This window comes from Moschus berezovskii, chromosome 2 (assembly GCF_049115385.1).
Source record: "Moschus berezovskii isolate FMDL1 chromosome 2, NW_MosBer_1.0, whole genome shotgun sequence".
NCBI lineage: Eukaryota > Metazoa > Chordata > Mammalia > Artiodactyla > Moschidae > Moschus > Moschus berezovskii.
In genome coordinates, this window is record NC_142461.1 from 3,440,223 (window position 1) to 3,451,970 (window position 11,748).

General features: G+C 52.3%; 1 protein-coding gene across 13 annotated transcripts in view; it reads right to left on the reverse strand.

Annotated features, from left to right (window-relative positions):
- The window catches only part of TMCO4 (transmembrane and coiled-coil domains 4), a 107,694-nt gene extending 96,544 nt beyond the window's left edge, over positions 1-11,150 (reverse strand). For 2 of the 13 annotated variants that reach the window (XR_016038996.1, XM_088843136.1), the window contains exons 1-2: positions 10,221-10,883; positions 8,419-8,669 (exon numbers count right to left, since the gene is read on the reverse strand). Coding sequence is in view for 4 of the 13 variants with exons in the window: in XM_088843136.1 (XP_088699262.1) it covers positions 8,419-8,647 (229 nt within the window). In the remaining 9 variants the exon portion in view is untranslated. Of the gene's footprint in view, positions 1-2,717; positions 2,832-8,418; positions 8,670-10,220; positions 10,895-11,014 lie in introns of those variants that run through there. The other 11 variants (XM_088843173.1, XM_088843148.1, XM_088843165.1 and 8 more) reach the window with 10 other exon arrangements.
- Between the last annotated feature and the right edge of the window lie 598 nt (positions 11,151-11,748).

Below are 11,748 nucleotides of genomic sequence, written 5' to 3' on the forward strand. Positions count from 1 at the left end.
TGGGGTCTCCTGCATTGCAGGCGGATTCTTTACTAACATACACACTACCATATGTAAAACAGATAGCTAATGGGAAGCTGCTATATAACACAGGGAGCCCAGCCTGGCCCTCTCTGATGACCTAGAGGGGTGGGAGGGAGGCTTGAGAGGGAGGGGATATATATCTATACTTATGGTTGATTCTGTTGTATGGCAGAAGCCCACACAACACTGTAAAGCAATTATCCTCTACTTAAACAAACAAAAAAAATGTTACTGATCCTTTTCTCTTGGTGGCAGGGCTGTAGGCCTAAAAGTAATTGGTTTTTATTCTGTTTTTCTGGATTTCTAACATTTTCCTGTTGCAAGCTTATTAGAGCTTTTTTAAAAACAATATTTACCTATTTATCTGGCTGAGTCAGGTCTTACCGTGGCACACAGGCTCTTCCGCTATGGTGTGTGGACTCTCCACTCGTGGGGCAGGGGCTCCAGAGCATGTGGGGTGTGGCAGGTGGGCTTCGTCGCTCTGTGGCTTGTGGGACGCTAGGTTGTCCTAACTGGGGACTGATCCCAAGTCCTTTGCATCCCAAGGTGGATTCTTTACCACTGGGCCATCAGAGAAGTCTCTACTAGAGCTTTAATAATTAAAAAAAAATTGTTTTTAATTAAAAATTGTCGTGTTTTTGATCACTAGAAGGGGAGTGCTTTATCTCACAAAGCCCTGGCCCCATGTGGCTCAGCTGAGCCAGTGTGGGTGAGGTCATGATTAAGTCCCATTCCTTTGACCACCAGGTCTTGTAATCAACAAGATGGACAAGGGCAACTCTCAGCCATCCGTGAAGGTGGGGTGGAGGAGCTCCACAGACTGGCCAGTCGGATGGGACGGGCCCCAGACTCTTGCAATCGAGGGAAGTGTGGTGGCGGTTGAGGTTGGAGGCGGAGGGTGCCACCTGAATTGTATATACTGGTCCTCAGTGGCCTCCACTCCTTGGTCTGGTTAGGGATCAGGATCCAGTCCAAAGCTGAACCGAGAGTCTCAAGCAGGTCTGAGAAGCTGGACTGATTCTGAGAGAGACAGCAAACGGGTGCTGGATTCCTGCAGTGAGAAACAGACCCTGCTGGTCAGGGCTGAAGGTGCCTCTGTGCCCGGGGCCACCTCACGTGTACAGGGCCCGTCCAGCAGCACCCTGGCTCAGCACGTCACTGATTAGTCCCGACTCTCTGGGGGTGTTGTCCCAGGTGACACGAAGATCGCCAGGAACCCTGAGAAAGGGCCCCTCTGACCCAGGAGAGCCCCGTCGCTCAGGGAAACGACATGCACATGGGAGGCGCCCAGGGAGGACACCGGTCCAGGCGGGACTCTCGGCCCAGGGGTGGGGTGGAGGCGGCCAGTCTGGAACACGCGCATGCTTCACTGCAGCACAGTCATGACTTTTGTCTTACAGGTCATATTATCAGTCACCAAAGAAAACACAGGCTGGGTTATTTTTGTCAGTAGCAGGGGGAGATGGCCGTTCCCAAACCTCTGTCCTGGGTTCTACAGGCACCCATGGGAGGTGCTCGACCCACATTTCTTGATGGACGCCATAAACGATGCAGTGGGATTCCTTCGTGGAGCGGCAGAAGCCCCAAAGTTAGTGCTGAGGAGAAAATCAGCTGCGGTCAATACCATCCTTTGTTGTTGCTGTTTAGTCGCTCAGTCGTGTCTGACTCTTTGTGACCCCGTGGACTGCAGCCCGCCAGGCTCCTCTGTCCACGCGATTCTCCAGGGAAGTGTACTGGAGTGGGTTGCCATTTCCTCCTCCCGGGGATCTTTCTGACCCCGGGATCAAACCTGAGTCTTGGGCATTGGTGGGTGGATTCCTTACCACTGAGCCACCAAGGAAGCCCCGAAAGTCCTTTAAATCATCATTAAAACTCCAAGGCCTTTGGACTTCCCTGGTGGTCCACTGGTTAAGACTGCACTTCTACAGCTGGGCGCACAAGTTCAATCCCTGGTTGGGGAAGTTCTGCATCACCGAGTCTTTAAAAGATGTCACGCAAGAATGAACTTCTCTTGTTTTTCTTAAAAGCGAGCCAACTGTGGCCTTTTTTTTTTAAGTTTTGATGTGTGTGTGTGTTGGCAGGTGGATTGGGGGTAGGGGAACCCGGTGCAGCTGGGATGTGATGTCCTTTTTCTCTCTTTCTTCCTCTTTTTCTGAGGTAAATGGCCACAGGTGAATTTTTAAATGAGTCTGCAGTACAGTGAAATAACCATCAGTAGGGAGGCCTTCCCTGGTGGTCCAGTGGCTGAAACTCCACACTCCCAGTGCAGGGGGCCCGGGTTCCATTCTGGACTGAGGAACTAAGAGCCAGTGTTCTATGTCGCAACTAAGAATTTGCATGCTGCAACTAAACCCCCATGCAGCCAATTGATAAATAAATGAATAACATATACATCTGTTTTAAAAATAAGCATTACTAGAGAGATGACTACAGCGGCAGAGGAAGGCTGAGGACTAATTATTCTGGACCCAAGGAGAAGGAAAAGCATCGGGCCAAAGAAATCCTTTGTAACAAACAGCTACAGCACCGTTCTTAACCAGAAATTCTGAAGACTGTAGTTCACACACACACACACACACACACACACACACAACAAGACAATCTTGACATGGTCCTAGAAGTGGGGGTCCTAGGCAGGCCCAGCTTACTCCCCACTCTCAGCATTTTAGGAGACAAACCCATTCATTTTATACCTCTAACAGGAAGTTAAACTGGAAGTCGGTGGTAAATGCACCATCTCAGGAAGTGTCCAGTCAACAGTTTCAACACAGAAGAACCCGGAGGGTTTTGGACAATCCCAGCACGGACTGGAAAGAACAAGAGGGCGTTGACATGGAGGGCAAGCTCCGGCCCACCCTGGCTCTGGGAGCCTGGAGGAGGGGTCGGGGGCTGCGGCGGGGCGGGAAGGGTGACGGGTGCTCGAGGGTGGACGCGCAGGCTCTCGGGTGTTTCGGCCTCATTTATCATCGCGCCCTTCTTCCCTGACTCCCAGCCGAGTACAAGCTGCCATCATCTCTCCGGCAGGAGCCTGCTCTCCCACCGCTTTCTGCCCTTACCCCCAGCTATCCACCCCACAGCATCTAGAAAGCTCCACTCAAACGAGAGTCAGATCACGTCCCTCCCCTGCTCCAAACCCCCAGCCGCTCCCTTCTCACCCAGAGGCTCCTTACGGTGACCACCGGGCCACGTGCACCCTGCCCTTCTCCTCCCCTCTCCTCCACTCATTTGGCTCCAGACACACCATCCTCCTGGCTGCCAGTGGATCCCGCCAGGCGTGCTCCCACCTCAAGGCCTCTGCACTGGCTGCTCCCTTTGCCAGAAATGCTCTTCCCCTAGATAACCACATGGTCAACTCCCTTCTCTCCTTCTGGTCTTTGCTTAAATCTCACAGCTCAGGGAAACCATGCCACCCCCAGCCTCTCATCCCAATCCCTGTCAACCGGCTCCTCTGCCTGGGCCAAAACAGGCCTCACTATCTGACACACCATATCCTTTCCTGGTTTATGTTCACTGCTTACTGTCTATCTCCCTCTGCCCACAAGGAACATAGTAGGAACCGATAAACATCTGCTGAATGAAGGGTGGTTTCCACTAGGGATAACTAAAATATAATTAAAGAGGCAAATCTGCCTGGCAAGGAAGGGGGAGAAATGGCAAAGTCTGCAATGGTTCATTTGACTCACCGGTTTTCAAATTGGTCCACAGGGTCCCAGGGACCTCTCCTACTCTGAGGGGCAAGAGAAGACACTTGCCATCCATGTCCACCTTCAAATTGTAACAGTAAATGATCTAACAATGCCACTTCTGGTTACATACCCAAAAGCACTGAAAGCACAGTCTCAAAAAGGTATTTGTACACCCATATTCATAGCAGCATTTTTCACAACAGCTAAAAGGTGGAGCAGAGTACACCAGGCAAAATGCCAGCCTGGATGAAGCACAAGCTGGAATCAAGACTGCCAGGAGAAATATCAACAACCTTAGATATGCAGATGATACCACTCTAATGGTAGAAAGCAAAGAAGAACTAAAGAGCCTTTAGAGGAACTAAAGAGGAGAGTGAAAAAGCTGGTTTGAAACTCAACATTAAAAAAACTAAAATCATGGCACCTGGTCCCATTATTTCATAGCAAATAGAAGGGGAAAAAGTGGCAGCAGTGACAGATTTTATTTTCCTGGGCTCCAGAATCATCATGGATGGTGATTGCAGCCATGATATTAAAAGATTCCTATTTCTTGGAAAGAAAGCTATGACAAAGCTAGAGAGTGTATTTGAAAGCAGAGACATCACTTTGCTGACAAAAATCAGTATAGTCAGAGCCGTGGTTTTTCCACTCATGGATGTGACAGTGGATCATAAAGAAGGCTGAGCACCAAAGAATTGCTGCTTTCAAACTGTAGTGCTGGAAAAGACTCTTGAGAGTCCCTTAGACTGCAAGGAGATCAGACCAGCCAATCCTAAAGAAATCAACCCTGAATATTCACTGGAAGGACTGACGCTGAAGCTAAAATTCCAATACTCTGGCCACCTGATGCAAAGAGCTAACTCACTGGAAAAGACCCTGATGCTGGGAAAGACTGAAGGCAGGAGGAGAAGGGGGCAACAGAGGATGAGATGGCTGGATGGCATCACCGACTCAGTGAACAAGAATTTGAGCAAACTCCTGGAGATACTGAAGGACAGAGGTACCTGGCATGATATAGTCCATGGGGTCTCGAAGAGTTGGACATAGACTCAGTGACAACAACAACAACAAAAAAAGGCGAGCCAAGTGGCCATCGGTGGATGAAAGGATAAACAAAACGTGTTATACACATACAACGGAACATTTTTCAGCCTTAAAAGAAGGAAGGAAATTCTAACACGCTGCAACATGGATAACCCTTGAGGACATTATGCTGAATGAAATCTACTAGTCCCAGAAAGACAAACACTGTGTAGCTCCATTTATACGAGCTATTTAGAGTAACCAACATCGTAGAGATAGAAAGTAAAGTAGGGGTTGCAAGCGGTTGGGGAGGGGGTGGGGAAGTTGTTTAGTGGGTACAGAGTTTCAGATTAGCAAGTTGAAATGGTCTGGAGACTGACTGCAGAAGAACGTGATTATACCTAATGGTGCTGAACTGCACACTTGAAAATGGTTAGGAGGGTGAATTTTATATTCTGTGTATTTCATCACAATTAATTTTTTTAATTAAAAAATTATAACTATTAGTACTTGGTAAATGTTAGCCATATGCCACTCTTTTCCATCTCATTTCCTCCCAATAATTCTATAAGGTAGATGCTATTATCTCTGTTTTATAGATGGAGAAAGAGGCCCTGACAAATAAATGGAAAGGTCACTGCATAAGTGATGTGGCATTTGAACGTGTGCCTGGGTCTCAGCTCAAGGAGAGCCTACACTGCTCCTCTTTGGTCTACTTTATACCCTGAGGTGGCCCAAAAGATTTCTAACACAATCTGAAAACTGCCACATTAGAATCTCACTGGCTCCACCTTGAACCGAGCAGGACCTACAGGGCCTTTACGTGACAGACCCTCTTGCCCATGTCCTCCGACTGCCTCTTGTTTATGGAAAAGCTGTAGTTTCCCAGGCCTCCCCGGAGCCAAGAATTCATGATCGAAAGGACTGTGTCATGACAAAAGTAGCAGTTTGGCCAGGAGAACTGGTAACAATTTAAACAGTGAACCAGTCATATGGCAGTCAAAAATTCTTAGTCCTTCCCTGAAGTCCTTAGATAAGAGTATCTGATACACATTCCCTGAGTTGTTTTACAGATGATAAAACCCCTATCAAATGGAAGGATGTAATTACTCGATGACCGCAAGAACACAGCCCCCAGACCTCCTGGAGCCTGAGGCCTGCTAACGTTAACCCCTGTGATGCCACCCCGTGACCTCACCACCAACCACTCAGAGACCTGTGCACAGACTGATCACACGCCCTGTGACTCCCCTCCTTCAGTTGGTCTTTAAAACCGCTTTCCTGAAAATTGACGCAGCCACTATGGAAAACCGTATGGAGGTTCCTTAAAACCAAAAATAAGAGTTGCCATATGATCCAGCAATCTCATTCACAGGTATATATCCAGAACAAGCTATGATTTTAAAAATACACACGCGTCCCAATGTTATATCAGCATTATTTACAATAGCCTAGACCAGGAAGCAACCTAAATGCCCAACAACGGATGGATAAAGAAGATGCATTAAACAGACACACTGGAGCACTGCTGAGCCATAAAAGGATGAGATGATGCCGTTTACAGCAACACGGACGGCCTAGAGACTGTCACACCAGGTGAAGTCAGTCAGTCAGAGGACGACAGATACTGTTTGATATCACTTGTATGTGGAATCTGAAATATGCCACAAGTGAACTCCTCTATGAAACAGAAAGACTCGCAGACACAGATGAACAAGGTCCTACTGTATAAAACAGGGAACTCCATTCAATTTCCTGCAGCAAACCATAATGGGAAAGAATGTGAAAAAGGACTGTGTATATTTATATGTATAACTGAATCACTTTGCTATACACCAGCAACTAACAACACTGTTAATCAACTATGCATCAAAACAAAACCAAAACGCTTCCCTGAAACTCATCAGGGACTTTGGTTTTTTTTGAGAATGGCTGCCCTGAACTCCTGATCTGCCACTGTATAATAAATGCTGCACTTTTTCCTTTACCACAACGGGTCTCCGTAGATTGACAGTAGATTGGTCTGTGAGAGTGAACAGATTCAAGTTTGGTTCATTAACGACCCTACTTTTCAACGTTATTTTCCTCCACTCCCCTTCTGGCCAGCCTTCTCCCAAGCTGAACCGCCTGCTCCTTTCAGCCTGTGCTGGGTTTCCCGCCTTGGGACGCAGCTCAAGCTGTTTTTTTTCCTTGGTGTGGATCCTCATCTCCAAATAATGCCCTTCTTCAAAGTGAAAGTGAAAGCCTTAGTCGTTCAGTCGTGTCTGACTCTGTGACCCCACGGACTGTTGCCTACCAGGCTCCCCTGTCCAAGGAATTCTTCAGGCAGGAATACAGGAGTGGGTTGCCATGCCTTCTTGCAGGGGATATTCCCCACCCAGGGATCAAACCCGGGTCTCCAGGATTGCAGGCAGATTCTTTACCATCTGAGCTACCAGAGGAGCCCCCTTCTTCAAAAGCACAGCTTAAAAATAAAATCAGGGACTTCCCTGGTGGTCTGGTGGTTGGGAGTCCACCTGCCAATGCAGGAGACACAGGTTTGACCCCTTCTCCAGGAAGATCCCACATGCTGAGGAGCAACCTGTGGCCACAGCTACTGAGCCTGCACACATTACTGAAGCCCCTGCACCTACAGCCTGTGCTCTGCAATGAGAAGCCACCGCAGTAAGAAGCGCACACACAACTGGAGAGCAGCCCCTGCTCGCTGCAACCAGAGCAAGCCTGCAGGCAGCGATGGAGGCCCATACAACCATAAATTCAAGTAAGAAAACCAGTGACGATCTCCTGCAGACTTACTCTCCTGATCCCATTTCAGCCTCACCACTGCCTTACGAGGAAGAGACCAACACTGTCCCCACCTTACAGATGGGAAAAACTGAGGCTCACAGAGGGGAGGGCCACACAGGTGGCAAATGGCAGGACCGGGATATACACCTCCCCAGGTGCATGTGACTTGAGACCTAAATCCACCTCCATTTTACTGAGGGGTCTCAGGGGCTGCCATGAGGCTTCTGGGATTTATCCATCCTGCCACCTCTGAAGTGCTGCTTATGCTTTCTCTGAGGGGCCTCACCTCCTCTCAGGCACGAAGGCTGGTTGCCTGCATGCCTGTCTCCCCAACCAGGATGGTCAGGGCGGCAGTGGATGATGCCCAGGACACCTGTGCTTTCCCACCTCCTCAGCAGAGCGCCTCCTTATGCAGGTGCAAGATAGCATGTGCCACCACTGCCCCGTGTGGCTTTTCTGCATCCGATTGGCCACCACCAGGCAGTGGCTGATAGGTTTGTTTGGTTGTGCTCTGTCTCCCTCACTAGAGAAAGCTCCGTAAGGGCAGTGGCTTTTGTGCCACGTTCCCTGACGTCTCCGAGAACAGTGCCTGGTAGAGCAGAATGAATGAATGAACACCTGCCCTCACAACTAAGAAGCGATGTCTGCAAGTTTCCTTTTTTGATGCAGGACAACAGAAGGTTAGACAAAGCAAGTCCACATGTGCGCTCAAGAGCTACTCCCAAAGACATTTCGTCACTGAGCATCTCAGAGCAAACTCCCAGCAGCCCCAGAAATCATCAGGGTTACAGCTGGAGGTGGGAGCGTGTGACCGGGTGGAAGCTGAAATTAATCCCAGTGATATCCTACACAATTACACACAAGTATAATTACACTTTGACATAAACCTCCCACTTACCTGGGGAAGTCCTGTGGCCCGGGGAACTTGGAATGCCAGTCAGGGTTGGGATCAGATCTGATGGATGAGGTGTTAGCCTGGAAAAAGGGAGGTGAGGGAGGAGAAGCAATCCAGAAGAGCCTGGGCAGCCGCGCGCTTGAGCGCAGAGGGCTGATAGAGTGGTCTGAGACGGAGCTGGAGGAGATGGCCAGGCGCAGGTGGGGCCCAGGCGCAGGGCCTCATGGGCCATGCTGAGGTTTTTGTTCTTTACCCTGAGAAAGTAGGACGCCACAGAAGGGTTTTGAGCAGAGGGTGGTACAACTGGATAGGTCTGGCTGTCAAGAGGAGGGTGGCAAAGTGGCAGGTGGGTTCAATACCCTTTCTAGCCCCTTTCTGCTCGTTGTAACATACTCAAGGCAGCGAGCCCCCCCTCCCCCCCATTTCATCTGCTGCCGCGGTTTAAAATGTACAGCAATGGTTACAAAGCCATCAGGTCATAAAGGATGGAGTGAGGATAAACCACCCAATGGCACTTCTCAGGTCCCACACGTGTGGGCCCAGGAGGCTGATCCAGCCACTTGTAGCCTTGTGGTCCCAGAGCAGGGAAAGGTGATTTCAGGCTCACGAGAAACTCTCCAGGCTGTGACCGTGATGAACCTCCCTCCCCGCCACCCCAACCAGGGCGGCATGCGTCTTGTGGACCGCTGTACCCCCAGTGTCTAAATGGTGCCATTCTGGTACATGCTCGGCCACGGCAACCAAGGCAGCCAACTGTGCCATCCAACCACTCCTAGGCCTTGGAAAGGCTAGCCTTGAAAAGGCTCCCAGGGTGGCAGCTTTACACTGGGCCCTTTGTGGCTTTGGCCTCTTTCGTCCCCATGACAACCCTGGGGACAGGTATTTTACAGGTGAGGCAACCGAGGCACAGAGAGGTCACTTAGCTTGTTCAGCATGACTCTGGCAGCTGCAGACTGAGGGCCTGAGCCACCTCTGTGTGATGCAGTACATGTGACTGTAAAGGTTCTGAAAGCTGAAATGCAGATGGTGGCACACACTCTATTTCCTGAGACAGCAAAGCAGGGAAACTCAGGCTCCCAGCCTTCAACTCAGCCACTCCGCTCTGCCTCTTACATTTCTTTACAGACAGCACTCACAGGTTATCCACAGGGTCACTAGAGTCTCTAAATAAACACTACACCCTGGCTCACGCCTGATTCGGCAAGGCCTCTGATGTGAGCCACAGCCTGTACCCTGCTTACGACTTCCCAAGCCTTTCAGCACAGCACCACCAATGCTGTGGAGCATCGTGACTCCTGCCGTATGATGAGAAAACAGGCCAAGAGAGGTAGAACAACACACCCAAGATCACACGGCTAGCAGCTTTCCAGACTCAGGTCAGTTCAGGGCTGCCCTCTACCCACCCAGCCCCTCCTCCCAAATCCCTGGGGGTGGGGGAGCTCAGGCTGGCAAAGCATCCCAAACAAGGCCCGGCAGGGCCAGAGACTCAGAGGACTTGGAGTTGTGAGCTTTCATCTCTTCCTGCCCTCTTCTCTGACTACAGGGGGAGAAGATTCCAGTGCTCCTCCTCCTCCCTCCTCCCTCTCAGGCTGAAGGGCAGGGTTTATTCCACTCTTTGCAAGGTACCCCCACCCCACTACTGCTCGCCCACCTCCCCCAGGGCAGTCTTGCCGACTGCTGTATTCTCAATGCCTAAACTGTACATAGTAGGCGTTCAATAAATATTTGGTGGACGCCCCCAAAGCTTAAAGGGCTTCACGTTTCTGCCCTGAAAGGAAGGCTGAGTTAGTTAACAGAGAACTCACTGTTGACTCCCACGCAGTGTTAGGCAGTGGTGTCCAGACCAAGGCCTGGAGTCTCGCTGGGCTGTGGCCCTGCCTTCCTGCGCCACCCTAAGCAGGGCAGACAGGAGACTGGAGCGGGGTGTGTGTCTGTGTGAGGCCCTCCTCTGTGCCAGGTGCTGGGTCAGGCTCTGGAATCGGAGAACCCAGGTTCTTATCCTGACCGCCTTCCCAGTCGAGTGGTCTTGGGGAAGTTCCCTCCTCTCTCTGAGCCTCAGCTTACCCAGGTGTAAAATCCCCGCCAAAGCTAGTAAATCAGTAGCAGAAATTCATCCTTCCTCTAACAGGAGTCAGGAGGAGGCCACCTGGGCTCCCTGTGACCCCGGGGCCTTTTCTCCAGAGGTTATTCTCAACACTCTCTCCTCCCTCCCAGTTAAGTGCCTCCTGAAAGCTCATAAGACTGCAGGCCCAGACGGCGGCGGGGTGAGGGGCGCCCGAGGGGCCCCGTGAGCCAAGGGGAAGCCCGGCGACCCCGGGTGACCTTGGGTTGGGCAAGCACCGTCCCCGCCGTGGCCCGGCCCAGAGTCCTCATTGAGCAGGGGCGGCCCGGCCTCAGTGTCCCCATCTGCGGCCAGGGCGTGTGGCTCTAGCGCACTTCCGGCTCGGACGGAGGGCAGGAAGCCGCCCGGCGGCCTCGCGTCCGGGCCGGTCTGCGCCGGGCCGCCGCCGCGCGCTTGGCCCCGGGGCCGGTGGGGCGGGGGCCGCGGGCCGCGGGCCGGGCGGCGCGGGGCGGGGGCTCCGGCGGGCGCGCCCCTTACCTGGAGGTGGCGGCGGCCGGAGGCGGGGGCCGGGCTGCTGCGGCCGCGCCCCGCGCGCTCCCGGCGCTTCCGGCTCCGGGCCCGGCGCGCGTCCCGGGGCGCCCGGCTCGGGCAGTGGCCCGCCGGCCCCGCGCCGAGCTCGCTCCGGGGGCCCGCGCGGCGCCCTCGCGGGCTCGGCGCTGCGGAAAGTGCGCGCCGGACTCTCGGTCCCCCCGCGCGGAGAGCCGCGCGGCCCCCCGGGGGGAGTCGTGAAAAGCAGATGATGTGAAATCAAAGAGCCGGCCACCGACACAGCCTTCCCGCCTGGTAGGCAGCCCTGTGAAGTTCACAGAGCGTTGAGATCTATCCATGCTGTCAAGTTTCCCTTCCGTTTCTTTGCCTTTGAGGTTTCCCCTGCCTGGCGCTGCAAAGATTGCAGGCGGGAGGAGAAGGGGACGACAGAGGATGAGATAGTTGGAGGGCATCACCGACTCGATGGACATGAGTTTGAGCAAGCTCCGGGAGCTGGTGATGGACAGGGAGGCCTGGCCTGCTGCAGTCCATGGGGTCGTAAAGAGTCGGACACTACTGAGCGACTGAACTGAACTGCCTGGTGCTACGACCCTGGCTCTCCATGCCTCTGACTCCCCTCCTCACCCTCCTCCACACCCCCCACCCCCACCCTTAGCGTGGCATCTGTGAGGTTTCCCCATCCACCCAGCACGTCCAGTCAGCGAACAAATCGTTCTGAACAC